The sequence below is a fragment of the Mixophyes fleayi genome, chromosome 4 (assembly GCF_038048845.1).
Source record: "Mixophyes fleayi isolate aMixFle1 chromosome 4, aMixFle1.hap1, whole genome shotgun sequence".
NCBI classification, from domain to species: domain Eukaryota; kingdom Metazoa; phylum Chordata; class Amphibia; order Anura; family Limnodynastidae; genus Mixophyes; species Mixophyes fleayi.
The window spans coordinates 190,970,606-190,991,968 of record NC_134405.1 but is presented as its reverse complement, the minus strand read 5'-3'; the positions used below and the strand labels follow the sequence as shown (position 1 = coordinate 190,991,968).

The following is a 21,363-nucleotide window of genomic DNA, read 5'->3' as shown; positions in this document are numbered from 1 at the left end:
ATAGATAGATGTACTTGCTCAGTGACCCTTGAAGGTTTTTTTTGCAGGTTTTTTCTTTTGCAGGATTATTTATTCTCATTAAGAGCCGTGCCTATGGGGCCCTCTTGCCTGTGGGGCCCCCGGGCAGCTGCCCATTGTGCCCAATGGAAAAGATGGCCCTGGTGTATCTGGAGGCATGCATGTCTATACTCACTGCAGGGAAAATGTTTTGGTATGATTCAGACTGTGGATAAATGTATAATAATGTCATCAAAATCCATAGAGCTTCTAGGGTCCTATGCAGCCCTCATGCTCCTGGACATTTGCTTCAAATTTCCATACCACTACTTCCAAATTCCCACTTCGACTACTGTGGGTGGGCGGGTGGTTGGATGGATGGATAGGCACATGTAAATGAGGGAAAACAAGCACACTGAAAGCAAGAATTTCCACACAGATGTGACGCATGCATTAATTATGTAAACATCCCATCATTGTCGGCCTAGATTGCCCTGGTTCCCTTTAATTATGTCTAGCTACAAGAGGAGGCCCAAGGGACTGTAGAAGTGGGGTGACTGTCACTGAAGCTCCTGCCAAACACTCCACAACAAAGACGGCTCAGTTTGCCTATGTTTCTCGAATAGATGTTTTCTAAGGTGATATCAGCATGGAACTCAGAGGAAAAAACCATTGCCGCTTTAAATTTTCACTGCAAAGCCATCAATTTCCTGCGACTTGCAGAAATCGGAGGTTCATACATTTACCCCCAGGATTGTGATTGTGTATAATTGTATTAATTTGAAAAGACAAAAATTTCAACCTGTGATACGAACTGCCAGTTCGACTGTTTAGCCTCCACCTCCTCTGTTTCCCACCTGGACAGCTAAACTTAGTGTCCATTTAGTTCCTAATTTTTCTCACTACCCCCTCCCTCTAGAATGTAAGCTCTCACAGGCAGGGTCCTCTACCAAATGTCTTGCGTACTTCCAGTCTGTCTTCCTTGTTTGTCCCTGTCATGTCTAAAGCTGAATTGTGTTATATTTGTACTACTATGTCAGGCGCTACGCAATTTGTGATGCCATGCAAATAAATAACAAATAATAATAATGAGCAGAAAATCCGGTTGCAGTGCATAAACTGCTCATCACACATGGCAATGCACGTCTGTGAGCTCAGTGGTGCAAAGAACACACGCAATTTACTACAAAGCAGTGGATGAAAGTGATATGGTCAGATTAATCATACTTCATTATGTTCTTGACAAATGCATGAGTGTACATGTGGCACCAACCTAAAGAATTAAAGCAATGAGTTTTTTTTTCCCGAATGCAAAGGGTTTTGAGGGTTCCATAATGGCATGAATTGGGTAATTATGTGGGTAACATTCTCTTAGAAGGTAAGTGTTCAACTATTTAATGGTATAGAGTTATAATCTCCACCCCATGTTGCAGCATTTGTTTTCTGAATGGAAGGGTGCCATACTGACAATGCCCTCATCCACAGAGCATGCATGGTCAGCTAATAGTTTCATCAGCGTAACAATGATGTAAGTCATGGTCTTCTCAGTCAGCAGGGCTGAACTCAATCAAGCATTTGTGAGATATCCTAGAACAAACTCTCAGACAAGGCTTCCCACCACCACTGACATAATGTCAGTAAGTGGCACATGGTTGCTTAACAACCCATTAAGTGGCTTTATATTGGTGTGTCCATCTTATGTCATAATATTCATATATTACTTTTGTCATATATATATATATATATATATATATATATTCTATACCTGTATTACACATACAATACACGCACAGTACCTCTGGCACTTGATGGGGCAGAACTTGTCACATTTGGGGAGGCGGAATGTGTCGAACTCAGACTTGAGGTAGAAGGACTTGGCTGAAATAGACATAATAAAATCAGTGCAAATTCAGGGACATATATATATGTCTATACGTATGTTTTGGTGTCTTCTGCTGCAGACCATGTACCACACCATAATGTAGTGGACTGTCTCAAAATGTTCCATGGCAAACCAGTATCTCCCATTTCCTCTCCCACTACAGAAGTAATAGATTGTGCAGTCATGATTAGGCCGTACTGATTTGCATGTCGAAACCTGGACATAAAGATGGGCATTCACAATATTCCACAATCCAATTCCCCATAAGCTAGCTCATTAATACCCTTCATACTGAATAAAATTAGGCAGCCTGATGACAATCCAGACTTCAGGAGCAAAAGTGGTAAGCTAAGCAATATAAGAGAGATGTTTATACTGAAATGGAGAGTTTCAATTGATATAGGGACTCAACAATAATTGGTGGTGGTGAGTTAGGATTACATTGGATTTTTTGGAGATATGAGAAACATGTATATAAAAAATAAAAAAAAAAAAAAAATAAAAAAAAAAAAAAAAAAAAATCGAAAAAAAAATTATTTCACCCTCTTTAGTTTTAACATATACAATAAATGCTACAATATGTGTATGTTTGTGAGTCCTGGACAAATTTATATGAAAGCCAGATTCAAAGGTTATGGGCCTGCAAATTGTTACAGATAATATGTTAGTGGAACACACATTAATAAATTTTTTTAAAAATAATGACAATAAGTTAAAAAATTAATAAAGATTAGGGATTTTATGCAAAATATACACTAGTGTCCAACATTAGACCAACAGCAGTCTATGCCCTCACAGTGTACCAGCATCATTATACCAGTGCCCCATATAACACCCCTACATATGATCTCGTGCTTGCACAGTATGCTAGTGCCTGCGTATACCTGCATTTGTCCTTAGATGTTAACCATTGCATTCACATACTAACCACTGTGCCTGCACATATGAATCAATGCCTGCACAACATCAGTAACACCACAGCGTCTCTCTGTTTGTATGTGTGTGTATGTTAGGGAATTTAGACTGTAAGCTCCAATGGGGTAGGGACTGGTGTGAGCGAGTTCTCTGTACAGCGCTGCGGAATTAGTGGCTCTACATAAACAGATGATGATTATGATGATGACTAGTCTCCCAACCCACCTTTCCCCTCATCATAGTCCTGGTGGCTGCAACATGCAGCTGCTTTTCCCAGGTCTCAGTTATTTGTTACACTGACTGCAACGCTGCAGAGGATTTTGTTGCCATGCAGGCAAATACAAATAAGCAAGCACATTGCTTTCAGCTTCCAATTGATCTTCCTGCTCACACCTATCTCAGCTGATATTTTAAAATGGTGAATGTTAATTTTCACACTAACTGGGAATGCAGCGGCTTCCAGTTACATGACACAGGGACCCTTAATCCCAGCATCAGTCCCTTGCCCTGGTCATTGGGATGCATTTTTTATTTTCCACTGCGACTATTATTTGTGCAACCCTTGTGTAAGTGTGTGTGTGTGTTTATATACTTACACAATATAGAAACAGCTTTTATAGGAGAAATTCTATAATATACATAATTTTTAGTAGTTATCTAATGTATCAAAATATATAATTACCATAACTCCTCCTCTACAGTGTGCCTTCTTGACTTTGTACTAAGGATTTTAGATGATCAGAGAACCTAAATCTGTACCAACTACCCGCTGGAAAATATACTGATTTTTATTAAAGAGCAAGTTAGGAAACTGCATGCTCAACACAAATGGAACTTGAGCACTGATCCATACACTACATGGATGGTTTATGGACATTAGACAACGTGCATGACGGAGAATGGAAGGAGAAAAAAAGTGCATACTCTAGCAATTTGTTATTGTCTAAAAGTCCATGTGCAGGTACTGTTCTTTAAGGATATGGATCAATAATCCCCATGACATACTCCACTTGAGCGCCTCAGCTAAACTGCTTATGTGTATGAGCTTTTGTGCAACAGTCCTTAATGTAGCAAGGTAAACATGTTTTAATATTTATATATATCTACATAGATGTGTCTTACAATGAGGCGATATACATGTGAACAGAGAAAATAACCAATCTTATCTTCTTAACAATATATATATATATATATATATATATATATATATATACACACACAAGTTAACCCGTGCATGATACTCATGCATTTTTTTGTCAAATAATGTCAGTATACCAAATTTCAGGTCATTCGGATGAGCCCTTTCTGAGAAAATAGTTTTTTCCACACACACACACACTAACACACGCCGCTACACATGCAGGGGCGGATCTAGAAAATGTTTGTTCCCCGCGGGGATGTTAGGGCGGGGCGATTTAGGCCCCGCCCCCTTTCCGACTTCTGAGGCTGCCGGGGGCTGCACAGTATGTGCAGGTCCGCTCGGCAGTGACAGGCAGGGACAGTGTGTTTAAAACACAATCAGAGCAGCCGGGCAGCACACTGACACTGCCAAACGGACCTGCACATACTGTGCAGCCGTCGGCAGCAAACCCCTGCTAGGGGGGGGGCGATTGCCCCGATCGCACCCCCCTGGATCCGCCACTGTACACATGTGTGTTCATGAGGTAAAATTACCTCACGAAAATGAGTTTGACCCCTCAACTCGTTAATAATGTCAGTATGCCAAATTTCAGCCCTTTTTGAGGTTTTTTTTCCACACACACTAAGAATTTAGTAGGTCAGTTAACCCGTGCATGATACTCATGCATTCTAGTCAAATCAAGCTACTTAAGGTGTTAAAAACTCCCCACTGTCACCCCCGGCAACCACCAACCACTCCCAACTGTCACTTCTCCTTCAAGAAATATATAGGTCAGTGTATAACTCTGCCCAGCAGGTGGCGCTGCAGCTTGGTTTTTTTTTTTCACACACAGACAGACTAACACACGCCACTGGCCATTTATAATATATATATATATATATATATATATATATATATATATATATATATATATATATATATATATATATATATATATATATATAAAAATAAATTAAATAAATAAATATTTAAGAATTTTCGAATCCCCTTGAATAAAGATCAAGTTTCGGCAGAAATAGATCTAATTTTTGCAATAAGCTATTTTTTCCTTTGTAGATCATCGTAAAAATCCTCGGATGAAACGCTTTTGCGTTCCACTCGCCAGGAATGGAGACCTTTCTGGAAGTGACCAACTATTGTGGTCCGAGAGGGAGAGTAGTGGAGCGCATTTAGCGTTCCAACTACAGATTAAAACACTAGGGCCTAAAGCGCTATTAACAAAAATACAGACCGGAAGTGGACGGTGGAACGCATATGCGCTCCACACGATCCCATAGTGAAACGCAAAACCGGAAGTAGGGGTGGAACGCAAACGGCGTCCCCCTACGATTTACAATTGAGCAAGAATTCGAATATCTTGAGCAATCTATTAGACGATTATTCATTATTTATTGGAATAAAGAGGTAGAGGAGGGGACAATAATGGAAGATATATGTTAAGAATATGTTAATATATGTAAAAATATGTAAAAGATTGTTAAATACCACCTAAGATGTATGTATAAATGAATAATTTTAGGTGGTGTAGAGAGTCTTCTGACCTCCTATAACATCAATTTCAGCAGACTCTTGTTATATATATGAAAGTAATGTTTTTTATGAAGTTTAAATGTAAACTTTGAACTACCATTATGACAACTTCCTGTATAAAAGAGTGCTCATTTTACACCAGCCCTATCCTTGAAAAAGACATACTTTGAGAGGTTGAAACGCGTTGGTGAAATAGGGCTACTGGACCTGGAATTTATGAGGACCCCATCTATACCATCTTATAACAATCAGAAAAGTGGACCCCGGGGATATAAAACTACAAGCTGTTTATCCACCTATATCTGGTAGGGACCCTCACAATCCTATGGTCCAGTTTTTATATTTTTTTATGTTATTTTATTTGTGTCTATGCTATGTATGTGCAATAAATTTTGTAGTCAACGGTATCACACTAGATCCGTTTTTTTCTCTTTTTACTCAATACTGAAAATATCCATTTGGGAGAAAAACCCTGATTATTCTTATGGAGGATTTCAAAAGAATTTGAACCCAGGCCTACTATCTCTTTTTATCTTGTAAGTATTATCACTTAAGGAGTTGGGTGAAGATATCAATCACAATATATGGAACACGTTTAATATATACAAGGCACTTATGTGAATCCACTCACCAGATACAAAATATATAAGAAGATATCATCGGATTGAAGCTGATTAATTAATGATTCACATTCACTACACAATGCTATTTGTTGTTACAATATTACACTATGTTGTGTTTTTGTGTTTTTTTTTTATGGTATATCACTATATATAACGGAGGAAAGATCTGAACAGGGTGACCCACGGATCTACTCCTAAAATATAAGTATTTTGGATTATCTTATTTATATATATATATATATATATATATATATATATATATATATATATATATATAATATAAATGCCTAGTGGCGTGTGTTAGTCTGTCTGTGTGTGGAAAAAATAAAACCAAGCTGCAGCGCCACCTGCTGGGCGGAGTTATACAATGACCTACTAAATTCTTCAATATCTTTGGTATACTAAGATGTTTTTAATTTGTTAATTTGATTTGTTAATTGTTAAAAGTGTTTATAAAGATTTAAAAAAAAATTATATATATTTCTTGAAGGAGAAGTGACAGTTGTGAGTGGTTGGTGGTTGCTGGGGGTGACAGTGGGGAGTGGTTGGTGGTTGCCGGGGGTGACCGAGTGAGAGGAGTGTGATACTCAGGACCGCTGAGAGAGATCCCTGTGTCTGGATAGACATCTGGATAGATGTGGCGATGAAAATGAAGGGTGAGGTGATGGAGAAGAATGATGAGGTGGTGACATGTGGACAAAACCACGTTAAAAAAGGGCGCTTGCGTCGGGAAGTAACGCTCTTCCCCTGAGGAGGCCTGGGCTAGGCCCAAATGCATGACAAGAACCTTTTTAACACCTTAAGTAGCTTGATTTGACTAGAATGCATGAGTATCATGCACGGGTTAACTTGTGTATATATATATATATATATATATATATATATTGTTAAGAAGATAAGATTGGTTATTTTCTCTGTTCACATGTATATCGCCTCATTGTAAGACACATCTATGTGATTACAATCAGCAGCGCTGAAACACTATATATATATATATATATATATATATATATATATATATATATATATATATATATACATATACACATATATATATATATATATTGTGTCCAATTTTAAGAAATATTGTGTGACTCCTATAGGGGGTTTAGCAGCAGCTGATTGTTGCGCAATCTACCCTTCTTACATATCATTTTAATGTTTTAATATTACAATCATTTGCTACTTTCTATACATAGATGTTTTACTTTGAATTTTCTGTTTTTTTCAGTTGCTGTGCACAATTATAAGAAACGCCATACTGAAAAAATAAATTCTATGTTTGTGACAACAATATTCTGGCATAGTCTGTATTGTATGAACAGAGTTACCTACACGATACCGCAGAGGATAGTACTCCCATAACAAGGCTGATTACCTACCTGCATGTGAAAGACTTCATCAGAACTTTCTGACTGCCCTGTCAAATTACTAACTTCAGCCGATGCTTGGGACGAGAGAGAGGATGAAGAATATCTATTTACAGCTGGGTAGCTCAAAGGGCTGTTCCACAAATAAAAACAAAATGGAAAAACAATATGTACATTTGTCAAAAATGCTGTATATCAGTTATATTGCTCTTCTGATAATCAGAGAACAAGCTTTCTTGAAGAGGACAAACAACCCTGTTTCAAGCATGAGCAACTTCACTAATTCTATTGATAGTAGCAGATCTTCTGTGAAGCTCATTTAAGGTATTAACACATAATTGGTATAAGAACACAAGGATGGAGAACGACACTTTAGTAAATGGAGATTCACACACAGCCCCAAAACAAGTTGTCATGTCTGCTTTGAAACTTCTCCCAACGAAGTGGAAGCTACCAGCTCTGCTATGCATTTCTGACTATAAATATAAAATACTCTCTTTTATAGTTGAGAAGATTAAACAGTGCATGCAATCACGGTGGCACTGTAAATACTAGTTCACAATAATTAATAGATACTAATAAATAATTGGAATAATAAGAAAAAGAAAAAGAGGATTTTCTACTCACGTTAAATCCATTTCTCAGAGTCCATCGGGGGGGGGGGGGGGGGCGCTTACCATGGGGGTTGTATAAGGGAACATGTAGTAGGCACTCAAATAATAAACTTCCTGCCGACTGGCTATGTCCTCTCTGCAACCCCATGCAAACCGCAGTGTGAGTTCCCTTCCTTTGGGCTTTTGTATTATAAACACCCAGTGTACCTCCACCTAGGGGACCCTGCTTACCATGGGGACGATCTAAAGCAGCCCCCTAAGGGAGAGACCTCTGCAACACTGTGTGGCCGAAACTAGTGAAGGTGTCAGTTTCATATCAATGCGGAGAACATGATCCGCATCCAAATAAGCCGTGGAGCAAGAGCCTGCAGGGGCAGCCACCACCTGTAACACTCTGGGACCACAATCTCCAGGTTCAGGAGAAAACCTGAAACCACCTTTGGCTGAAAAGACGGAACTGTTCAACACAACCCTGTCATCATGGAAGATGAGAAAGGGGGGCCAACAGGAATGGACCCAAGCTCCAACACCCACCAGAAGTAATGGCCATGAGAAATACCACCTTCCACATAAGGAATCTTAATTCAGTTGAACCCGTTGGTTCAAAGGCAGACCTCTGAAGCATGGCCAGAACAGAGTTTAGGTCCCAGAGAGCCGTGGACGTAACATAAGGGGGTTGAATATGCAGAACCCCTTGAAGGAAAGTCCGAACCTCCGGAATATCTGCTATTTTCTGTAGATAAGATAATACAGACAATTGAACTTTTAGGTAACCAAGCTGCAGATCTGCGTCCCAGCCATCCAAAATAAATGCCCCAAGTTGAGTATTGGAAAAGTATAAACTGTCATGCCTAGCCACCTCCTGAGTAGGGGCCTGAGGGGCCAAGGAAATGCAAGGAACAGTCTCCCTTTCATCTTCCTGTAGATGATTGCTGCTGAAGGAAGTGAAGCAACCACCTGGTTTCACATTAGTGTCATCCTTATGGGACCACATGTAAGCTGTGTGGGAAACAGGGAAACCGTAATAGTGGGGGGATGACCTTAGAGGAACGACTATCTCGACCCATTGTATGAGCCCTCCTCTCCTCCAGTTCTGGAAGGACTCTGCCCCAAGAATTCTGACCCACAGTAGGCGTCCCCCTACCCCTGTGTGCGTGGAGAGGGGATGGTCCAGTCAGGCTGTTGGTTTGTCTGGGAGATGGGAATTACTCGCTTCAAAAGGAACCCCACAAAGAGGTTAGTGAAAGGACCCAAACCTGGGAACCCTATTTGGTTTACGGCTACTCACTGGAAGAAAAGTATTCTTAACTCCCGGGGCCTGACAGACAATATTATCTAAAGAGGCCAGAGAGGACTGAACCAGAGTAGGGAAGAGCTTCCAGAAATTTCTTTGACTCTGCGTCGGGGTCCCAGGAACTCAGCCAGAGAGTCCTACGGGCCCACTCTGGTAGATGCTGAAATAGATGAGGAAACTGCGTTTTGAGCAGCCTCATATAGGTAAATTGAGGCTTCCTTTAAATGAAGAGCCAGGAGAAAAAGATCTGATTCTTGTAACCCTGCTGGTCAGCCAGGGTCTAAATTAACCGGATGACTCACGCTGAAGACAGCATAGGTCTTAGAGAGGCATCTTCACCAGGAACATGAATTTAAGAAAACCCTCCACCTTGGGGTCAATGGCGTCAGGAAGTGCCGCAGAACCCGGGAATGGAAGAGTAGTATGGTGAGCCAACCTGGCCACCAACATATCCACCCCAGGAACCTGTTCCCAGCGGGCCATATTTACAGCCTGCAGGGGATAAAGGATAGGAAATCTGTGTGGTATAATGAACTTATGATCTGGCTGTTTCCAACTTGACTCAGCTGTATCAGTAAGTTCCACAGATGCCGGAAAAGAGACAACCTGCTGTTTCCTGCGCTTAAAGAGGCCTAGATCTGACTGAGGTTAGAGCCAACAGATTCAATGCCTGGAGAACAGCCAGAACCAGATCTTCAATGCCTTATGTCTGAACTCTCAGAAACATCTCCCACCCGGAGGAGGGGGAGTCAGAATCCTCAGGAAGCTCACGTTCCTCCACCAAAGACCGCTGACTCAGAAAGTGCGAGGAGTGGACCTATGATGCTTGCAGCTTCGCGCTTGGGTTCTGGGAGAGTCCAGAAACTGATTTAACTGGTCCAGGTCCCTAACTAAGGACGTGGACCAAGCAGAATCTCATTGAAAGGGTCCTCTGAAGGAGAAGATGGATGCCTGACCAATAATGCTTAGTTTCACCTCCTGCCCTACTGCTGGTGTCAATGGTACTGCAGACGGGGTTAAATGGGCAGGAGGACGGGAGAGTACACCAGTCAATGCTGGGATCTCCGCTAGACTGGGAAGCATCTGAGTCAGTGCAGACAGCGATTTGGGAGAAGGTGTGATTTGTTTTTTGGGGTTTTTCTTTGTTTTGCTTTTTTTAAGAAAAGGAAAGAAAAATAAACTTTCTACAGCATACTATTTTGCCTGAGAATTAACCCACAGTACCTCCCAAAAACATAATGTAATATGAATATATATATATATATATATATATATATATATATATATATATATATATATATATATATATATATATACACACACACACATACACATACATACATACCCAGACACCCATGTACATATGTCCCAGCGTATTCTTGCAAACCTAGGTACAAAATGTGTTTGTGTGGCACAATGTCTACTCCAAAGCAATAGCATACATATATCCACCGGTAAGCTTTGCTTTACATTTGGAGCAGGTGTAATATTTAGCCTGGGGTGTCTCGTCCTTGTCTGACATATAACAAGGTAATGATTTGCCTCTATTACCTGCCACCTATCTAATAGAGGCAGAAGGTAGCAACCACACCCAGGAATAATTGGGAGAAGGTGTGTTTTGTTTTTCAGAAAAGGAAAGAAAAATAACTTTCTAGAGCAGGGGTGGCCAACCCGCGGCTCCTTTAACTTACAAATGTGGCTACTATGCTGGCAGGGACAGATCAGTCCCCAGCCAGCACTCCGATGGCTTCAGGTGCAGGCAGGGGCAGATCGGTCCCCAGCCAGCGCAACTCCCCGGTCATGTGACCTCCACTGAACAACGCAGGGAAGTCACAGTGTGTAAGCTATCGAATCAGGGAAGTAGTAGGAGACAGAGGAGCATGCTCTCCCTGCTTTCTTTTTCATGGGCTCCAAAGTCTGTGTCTGCTGGCTCTCTGCTGTTAGTAAGTGAGTAAGGGGCATATTGTTATAAAAAAAATATATATCCCAAGGCACAATATAATATGGTAGTGGACTAAAAACGGAAGAGGATAGTGTGCTATCCATAAGAGATGTGGTCCTAGAAATAGGGGAAGTAGAGAATGAGAATTAGATTTGGTCAGTCTGCTGGTGCTTTTTTTTTTTCCTCTGCTGCCTCCATGTCCTCCCCTCCATTTAGGAGAGGACTTGGTATATTCCAAAATAGCACCCAAAACGCTGAGACGCGGCGCTCACTGAAGGCAGCGCTGGAATCAGGATGGGGCTATGGGTAACAGTCACTTAGAGAAGTCAACTACTACTACTATGATCCAGGCTTTTCTTCTTCATCATGCCCGATGCTGTTCGCTGCGCTCCAGGGAATCCTGCCAGCCCAGACACTCTCTGTGTATGTGCAGCATGAACATACACCCCCTACAAGATAAACCTGTTTGTTCAGCTTCTTAAATGAAAAAATAAACTAATCCTTGCAAGAAGGGTACCTGCAGAGCAGCACACCAGAGGTCCTACTCCACTGGCACTCAAAATACACTGAGGTTTGCACCTGGTTGCAGAGGGGCTATAGCATGTCGTCAGGAAGTTAACTATTTGAGTGCCTACTCCACGTTTCCTCATACAACTCCCCCCCCCCTCCCCATGGTAAACATAGTTCCCCAGGTGAAGGTAAGAAAAATTATGTTTAATATGCATCTCACTTTATAAGCAATGTGCACACACACACACATAGAATTTGCACAGGAATGACATTATTTGAGCATCACCTTCGTCTAGGTATCACACGTGCAGCATCTGGACCCATGATCGCAGGTGCTGAGTTTCTAGGTATACGAGGACTTCCATTGGGGAAATTAACAGGACTAGCTGGTACACAAGCGGAGAAATCCTGATAGTCCAAAGAAAAAATATTAGCACATAAAATGTGGGCACATATGAGAAAAGCATGATCCTATAGGACATAATACCATCTTAAATTCTAGAACACAAATGGAGTTGCAAGGGATATACAATAGTTATTTAATCTGTTAGAAAAACACCATCATCCTGCCTGTGTTAACACTAACTGTAAGTGTAGGGGCACCATGTCGGACACCTTATGTGTAAATTCTTAACTTTTTTTCCATCAAAGCAAGAGGTAATTAAACCTATTAACCAAAAGATGTCACTGTTGCTTAATATTCAATTTTGCTCAAAATTTACATTACCTGAATTTAACCAACAATCCGTAAAATCATTACGGTTTCCATACCTGTATTCCCAGACTTGATTTCAGTACAAAGAACTGGTCCACCATCTTCTTATGTAAAGGTCTCATATCTTGAGGCACAAACTTCTCATGTACAGCTAAACCAAACTCCAAAATCTGGGCCTTAAAAAACAAAACACAAAGCCCAATTTTCATTAACAATAAACCATAAATAAGAGGGAAAAGAACTTTTGACTGACCTATCCTAATATATAATAACTGTTTTGTAATTCCCAGTCAATTACTATTCTTAACTATATTCAGTGCGTCTTAGTATTTTATCAGATTTGTTCCCTTTGCATGTCTGTGACTCATCAACTCGGCTGCATTCCTAGTCAGCCAAAGCTAGAGGCTAACAATTTCATATATAGTTAACCATTAAAAAAATTGGTATTAAAGTTAAAACCTGTAGAATAATGGATACATAAATTGGACTGGGTAAAATCAAAATGCTAAAATCAGAATCTAAAGTCAAAAAAGTAAGTAAAAAAATCCACAGTAGTCCAGGTGAAGCTAATGTTCGCCACACCACGGATGCTATTTGGTAATGGGCAAAATCCATGAAATTGATTAAATCGGAAATAAATAGGATTGTTATCAGCATGTTGGTAAATGTGGTCAAAAGATGCCTGATTGTGCTCATATTCTGACTGCACTAATAGGCTACAATCCAAATGGAATAGATTCTGCCTCTTGATCTGCCTGTTAAATGTTCAGATCTCAAATAGTATTTATAAAGAGCTGGCATATTATGAGGCATTGCACATTGAGGTGATTATGATGCAAATTGCATACAATGTAAAGATGACCAAATGAGCTTACAATCTATGAGGTGAAATAAACAATTGATACATAAGGTAAGGGAATAACAAGTGTAATAGCTGGTGCGGAAATCACGTGCGACTATTGTTAGGCAGCAGCATTATCAGCCTCCAACAATAAAGGGGTCTTAGCAAGGGGCAGTTGTGTGCAGCTACCAGTGGTGTGGTATGGATGGAATGAGCAGAAGATGGAGCATGAAAGAGGAACCAGTCATCCTGGGGCCTCATTATGCAGAAGTTCACCTCACAGATAAACTTTGGTGTTGCCCCGTGAGGAACCTCCTAGGGCCCAACTGCACCAGACCACCAGGCCTCTCCTTCTATATCTACTGACCTGAACATTAAAGCCTTCTCGTAACACTGTGTTGCAACTACTACGACAAGCACACTCAAAAAATAACAGAAGTAAAATACGGATGGGGTTTCACCTTACACTTGGCTTTCATTTGCAACATCAAGTAATATACCATCAAGATTCCAGATCAAGGAATGGAAGTAATCCAAACACTGGGATTCTTATCTAATGAGCCTCCATGCTATTTGACCTCCTCATCACATAGGGGAAACGGCACTCCCCTGAATGGTCTATGGCATCATTTCTTTGGTGGTTCCTCCAAATGCTTAGTTCCTGCCTGCACCTGAGCATTTATAGTCAGCCAGTTAGATTAAGGAATTGAATTTCTCACCCTGGACTTTTCACTTAACCATGTCTATTCATTGCTCTTTGTGGTTTTCCCTGGACTCTCATCCATCATGAAGTTATACACTTGTATTCTCATATATTTGTCCTAAACACTAAAGGCAGAATCTAAAACCTATCCTGATTATAACATTCATACATTGAAAGATGTCTGCACATTATATTAATTAAGCTAAAAGGGAACCATTCAGAACATCTTCCCTGGCAAACTTGATTCCTCTTCAGGAATTCAGATCTCCCTCTTCGATAATACGCCACATGGTGAAAATGTTAATTCCTTACCATACTAGTGTTCACCTCTTTTACTTTTGAGAATGCAGTTTCCTTGGTTCTCTCTTTATTATATGTTCATGCTAGTCGACTCTCAGACACTGTGGGCCTACTGTGGCTAAACCCTTGTGTTCAGGAGGCACTGCACTAAATGGGAGGTCTATCGCTTAACTGTTAGTCTTTTCCACTTCTTTCATAAGAGCTTTTTGCTATATTTCATCACAATGCTCTGTCCACTTAATCCCCCCCCCCCCCCCCAAGACCAATTTTACAAAAAAATCCCTGCTAAATTTTGAGTTCATGATGGAGCCTTATACCTCTAAAATTCAAACTAATTCCAAACATTTCATATCTGGGATGAACCCAGATATGAAAATTTGGACTGTGAAAACATTACTTTTAGAGATATCTCTAATTCAAAGTTAAGATTAACTGAGGTATTTGATCTTAACCTCTTTCCATCACTCTGATGTCAGCTGTCTATAAACTTCAACTCTAGATGACAAACCCACAGCCTCAAATACTTAGGGATCTTCCTCAAAAGAAAATATGAACAGTTGTATATATTGAAATATCTGTCAGTATTCAAAAATATCACAAATGACTTACAGAAGTAGAACTCTATTTACACCACATGGACTGGACAGGCGAATGTGGTTAAAATGAACGCTACACTGAGGCTGCCATTTATGTTCTAGGATCTCTCAATTAAGACTCTGCCCAAAGTCCATCTATCTTTGTAACTGGACAGGCAGTTATTCGCATGTGAAAATGCCAACCCAGAGCCGTAACTAGGGTGGTGCGGGCGGTGCCGTCGCCCCGAGCGCAAGCCCAAGAGGGCGCAGCAGCCGCCCGCTACCTTCCCCTACCTGCCGGCATAGTAAAAAAAAAAAAAGTCAATAAAGTTAATACAAAAGGGGAAGAAAAAAAAAAAAAAAAAAGTCACCTGATCTCCCGGCGGTTCCCAGCAGTCTCCTCGCTCCCACTGAATGTGACGTCATCACGCCCGACGTCATATTCAGCGAGGAGCACTGCTGGGGCAGAGGCAACAGGACACAGGACACAGGACACAGGACACAGGACACAGGACACAGGACAGGTAAGTAAAATTGTATTTATATTATGTGTGTGTGGGCAGGCTATGTATTTTTACTCAGCTTAGGAGGTCACTCAATATTCAAAACCCAGTATTTTTTTGCAAAATGCCTTTTACAACAATCCAGTAATTGTTTTACTAAACAATTGATCTGTAAGCGATCTGGAATTACCCAAAGTGCTTATTTATTAACTTATCCAGCAAGTTAGTAGGTCAAATGTATTTTAGAAAAAAAACTAAATTAAAAAAAAAATTTGTGTTCTGCAAAAATAAATATCCTTTTTGCTTGTGGGCACTTGTGAGTGCTAAAGGAGGCACACATTTATTTTCTTTACTACCCCCTGACCTATAAGATCTGTTCTGTTACTTGACCTAATATTCCCATCTTGCCTCTTTTTAGTGTACTATATTAAAATAGCAATGTATGTCATAGGGCTTCTCCTTTCTATATAAAAAAAAGCTAGGTTAATGGAATCCCACCACTGTGTGTGTGTGTGTGTGTGTGTATATATGTGTATATGTGTATGTGTGTGTATATATATATATATATGTATATATATTATTCTTTCAGTAAAGTGCTAGCCACACCCACACATTAGGTTGGCCACACCCACTTGTCAAATGCCACTCCCACTTAGATGGGGGGCGCCGGTGCCCTGTCTCGCCCAGGGCACTAAAATGTCTAGTTACGGCACTGTGCCAACCCTCCACAAAACTGCTAAAGGGGAAGGCCTTAGTGTCCCCAACCTACAGTTTTACTTTATTGCCTTTCATTTACACAGTGTCCTCTCTGGCACTTCCATCAGGGCTCCAGAATCTGGGTTTCCATTTACTCTACTCTCACTAGCACAATCTCCTTCTCTTCTTTGTCTTGGAACGCAGATCACCATTTGCTAGAAAAATACGTACCTTTCTTCTCAAATTGCCATTGTAGAGAGAATTGGAGCATATATTCTGCATTACCTATAACATGCCCCTCAAAATCTCTTCTGTCTGGTCACTAAGACTTGAATATCATGGGGCTCCCCCAGCCATTTTCTACTTTATTTCATTTCCATGAGCATTGTTGCTCTGGAGCCCAGGGCCCCTGAAATTAAATGCACTCTTAAATATATCCTGCCATTGATACATTCATCTGATTTCTCTGTCATTTTTAATAAACAAAACTATAAACTAGTCACTGTACAAATCTTATAACAATAAGCTGCTGGCAACCATAAAGTTCTTCACAATTTATGTTAATTGAGAGACATTTCTCTGTTTATTTTATAGGAGGCTTTTGATTTTGTTTTAGATATATTAGATCTACCTTCTGACCTGCGCCTTGACTTATCTCTGGTAACCACCTCTCCCTCTTGCCTACAAGACTTCTCCCATGCTGCTCCCCGCTTTTGGAATTCCTTACCACACCCAATTGGGCTATTCCACAGTCTTGAAATATTTAGATGTTTTCTAAAGACCCATCTCTTTTTTAAAGCTTACATTATCCTTGATATTATTCACACTAATTATTCAGCCTCACAGCTGTCCCAATCTCCACTCTAAGCCACATTCGCTCCTCTTGTTTCAGCTGTGCCCTCTTCCACTTACACTGTAAGCTCTCTAATGAGCAGGGTCCTCCATACCCTTTGTTTTCATGTCTGCATTTATTTTGTCTGCCTGTTATTGTTTTATGTATATATGTCCTTGTTTTCCCTACTATACGGCGCTGTTGGAACACTGTGGCGCCTTACAAATCTACGATAACAACAATAATTTTGTGCTGCACAGACACTCTTGTGGTTATCTGTCAGCTTCAAGTAACTGGAAATAGCCCGGTGATTTCGGAGTGTCATGCTCACTGCTAGAAATACAGCCAGGCCAGATGTCCCCCATGTTCAGTGGCAGCTGCTGTCACCACGAAGGAAGCTTTTTTGCCTCAAAAAAGCTTTACTCTAGGACAACTCCGGCAAACACTGACGCATGTTTCACTAAATGGCTCTCTTTAACTTAATTAATTCAATGTGCAGACACTTTCAATGTATGAATGGTATTATCAAAATAGGTTTTAGAATCTGCCTTTAGTGTGCAGAAGAGATATATCAGAATACAACTGTATAAGTGAATGATGGATGAATGTGTTCTAAACAAATAGGAGACACACAACGGTGTCTGAAGCTCTCACATTATCAAATTATGTAGACCTGGAAATGGTTTTGATTCCGAGATATATGTGATAGATTTGTACAACTGTTTCCAACGTAAAGTGTCTCAGTATAATGCTGGGTACACACCTATGCAATCTAACTTCAGATGCAATTTCCGTAAAAAATTTACAAACTATTGAAAGTCCTGTTGAGCATGCCGTTTAATGTGTACACACCTGCACAATTTACCTTCAGACCTGTAATCTTCATCTCTCATAACCAGCTGCTAAATAGACATCATTCCATCACGATTTTTAGGAAGTTTAGAAAACCAAACAAACAGATGCAATGTGTTTAGGTGTGTTAAAACATGATTGTGGGAATGTACACTCTTACAATATCTGACCAAAGAGTTGTGAATTGTGTGATATGCACAAAAATTGCATAGGTGTGCATCCGGGTTAAGCATTTATAGATATGTTAAATGCTCTACATCTGTATTACTAGGATAATTATCTGAAACGTAAATACCATTCTGCTAATTCTTGCAGGGAGTAAAAAAATAAGAATAATAATTGGAGCTACAAAAAGAATATTTACTATAAATAATAACAGGAAACACACAGAATTGCAGAACAAACTGTATCACCAATTTTGTTTTATTTCAGTGGTGTTATGAAAAAAGGATCCTGATAAATGATATGTTAATGAAATAATAAATACAGAATTTAAATTTGTATTTTTTTTATTTTTTTTTATAAAATTACACTTTTTTTCTTTCCTGTTTGAATTCAGTGTTGCAAGTGTAAGGATGCACCACCCAGTATATAGCTAAATAATCTGGTTTAGTAATAGATGTATTAAACAATTATTTCCTATAAAGGATGTTCTAACACCTAGATGTAAATTTATCAAGCTGCGGGTTTGAAAAAGTGGAGATGTTGCCTGTAACAACCAATCAGATTATAGCTGTCAATTTGCAGAATGTAGTAAATAAATGATAACTAGAATCTGATTGGTTGCTATAGGCAGCATCTCCACTTTTTCAAACCCGCAGCTTGATAAAATTTTACCCCCTAGTGTGGATGGTAATTTTTCTCTTATTTTTTTATTGTGTGCTTCTTTGTAATTAGGGACAGAGGGACTAGAATGATTTTTATATGTTCTAAGTATAAACAAATGAAATGAGTGCTTGTCAATTTCTACAGGTTAAAATTCTCAGTGTTATGTATACCACCATATTCACAACATGACATAGGAAATATTTCAATAAATAAATGATATTGGGGGTCAAACTGCAGCACTAACTCATTGTTTCTTAATGGAGATCACGTACATCATTTACTATATCATTTGTAAACAATGGTTTTTACTCTTCCAAACTTGACTTTGCAGTATCTAAAGTAGCACAGTTACAGATTGAGAATTCCAATAAAGAGAAATATAGACACAATGTATCTTGCTCCTATATGAAAGAATACCTCATCAATAGTGACTGTTTGCACTATTTAATGCAATGCATTTACAGGAACGAGTGCATTTTAGAACATTGCAAAAGTTGATATATTATTGGGAGACAGAGCTTACAGCCTAATGATGCATTACCAATATTGCAAATCATCAAAAATAGTGCTACAAATCAGATCCCCAATTACTCTATTTGTTAAATCCATGAATTCTAGAGCATCAAATTTGTATTGAGGAGTATTTATTGTATTTCAACCTTCTACTCTTATCGTTTGTTTGTGTTTTGTGAGGAAACAGATCTACTCATCAACTTTGGTGCCAGTTAATTTAAATAATATGCCTAGAATATAATGAATATTGTTTCATTAATGGAAAGTGTGAGAATTAGTAAAAGTGTTTTATTTAGGTTTCTCTCCATCCTCAAGTATCATAACGGTGAGAGAATGTTTGCATGATTCTTAACCAACACCAAGAATAGCAGTTGTCTGGATAATTAGAATTTAGGATTTAAACCTCAGGAACAGTAATACCACCCAGTCCCAATGCAAAATGTATAGCTATTGGCATGAATGCTTGCCAGCAGGGGGTTCCAATCCTCTCTAAAATGAAAGAGTAGCCTCTGTGAAACTTGTTTTCAATATAAAAGCACATATAGTAACATTCATACATAAATACTTAATGCAAATGTTGACAGTGAAAAAAGACCTGCAAGTCAGAGTAGACATGTATATAAGCCTTCCCACCCCCCAACAAAAAGACACTATCATACATTTCCTTTTGAAATGTATGATAATGGTGAAAACCTCCCTCACGCTGTTCTCTGCACTTAAAAACATATTTGGCATATAACACGCATGGAGGAAAGAACTTATCTCCACGGTAGAGGCCATGGGCTTGACTCATTAAGGACAGTAACGAGGAAAAAAGGATTAACTTTGCACCTGGGCAAAACCATGTTGCATTGGAGGGCAAGGAAAATTTTAAATATGATGCCAGATTTATAGTTGGGATATGGCATGTCCTAGATCAACTTTAAATTTCAGTGTAAAAATAAAGCCATTAACTATTTGTGTGGTAGATAAAAAAAAACATCCAGTATTTAACTTATGTGCAAAATAATTAACAAATTTGCACGCCTTGCATTATAACATGGTTTGCCCAGGAGAAAATTTGTTCCTTTTTTTGCCTTACTTTTTTTAATGAATCAGGTCCCATGTGTTTAACCAGGTATGGACTCAATTGCTGTTTGCAGAGAGCAGGTCTCTACCATACTGCTCTGCCTCTTGATTCCAGCATTGCCCATATGTGGCGAAATGTACATAATTAAGATTCCCCTTTATATATATAATGTTACCTCCACTATATAACCAACACTTAGCGAATTCTCTCCAGTTAAACTGCTGGGAGTTGTCAAATGTACTAAATTGCCCACAGTATAATGTGCATATTAATTATCACACAATGCTTTAATAACAGTGAGAGACTAAAAGGAGAATTTTTGATAAATATAAGCACAAACTTCAGCGTATTTTTTTGCATATTACCTGTTCAAGCATTAGTTCTCTCAGGCGTGAGATCTTATCTCCATCCTCAGGGTGGTTAAAGATGTACTCCTTCACAAAGAATGCCTAGACAAAAGGACAAAATGGTGTTGTGAATACTGGCCATAGTCAAAAGTTGTACATCAGTTGTATGTCATGCAAAGCTAACCCAAGGCTTCAAGATTAACTAACTGCTGAAGTAAGAAATATGACTGAAGAAAAGTAAAAAGGAAAGTAATATCAAATATTAATTACACCAAGCGTCCTTATTACTTGTGCATCCTGCAGGGATTGTTGATTCCTGTTATTTCTGGTCACCACTATGTATTCCTCCCCCCTTCTTTATTCTGTACCCCTCCCCCTTGCCATATAAGATGCTAATAAAAATAATATGTATTTAGTTATTAATTACATATCATAAAAAATAAAATAATACTTATATGAATAAGTTGAAATTAAAGATGCACCATCTGTGTGTGACCACTTGCATCTCCATGGCTGTATTTTTAGCTGCATGCATCTTAAATAACTATAACCTACCTCCTCTTCCCCTGGTAGACTTCTGGGAACTCTGCTACCTGAAGCTACAGCAACGCTGCAGATCACAACAGATTATTACAGTACATTCAGTTCTCTTTAGTAGAGCGATTTGGAGCTCTATTATAGAAAAATGTATGATTGAGTCTTCCAGTATGAACTCGATCTGGTTGCTTAGCACTTGTACTCATTGATCAACACATGTAGTGATCAGTTGGA

The 21,363-nt window shown here is 39.3% G+C and overlaps 1 protein-coding gene across 2 annotated transcripts in view; it reads right to left on the bottom strand.

Annotated features, from left to right (window-relative positions):
- The window catches only part of DOCK4 (dedicator of cytokinesis 4), a 276,189-nt gene that overhangs the window by 16,787 nt on the left and 238,039 nt on the right, over positions 1 to 21,363 (bottom strand). For both annotated transcript variants that reach the window (XM_075209020.1, XM_075209021.1), the window contains 5 exons: positions 20,611 to 20,694; positions 12,590 to 12,709; positions 12,105 to 12,226; positions 7,471 to 7,591; positions 1,794 to 1,875 (listed from right to left, as the gene is read on the bottom strand). In XM_075209020.1, coding sequence (XP_075065121.1) covers positions 1,794 to 1,875; positions 7,471 to 7,591; positions 12,105 to 12,226; positions 12,590 to 12,709; positions 20,611 to 20,694 — 529 coding nt within the window. The remainder of the gene's footprint in view (positions 1 to 1,793; positions 1,876 to 7,470; positions 7,592 to 12,104; positions 12,227 to 12,589; positions 12,710 to 20,610; positions 20,695 to 21,363) is intronic.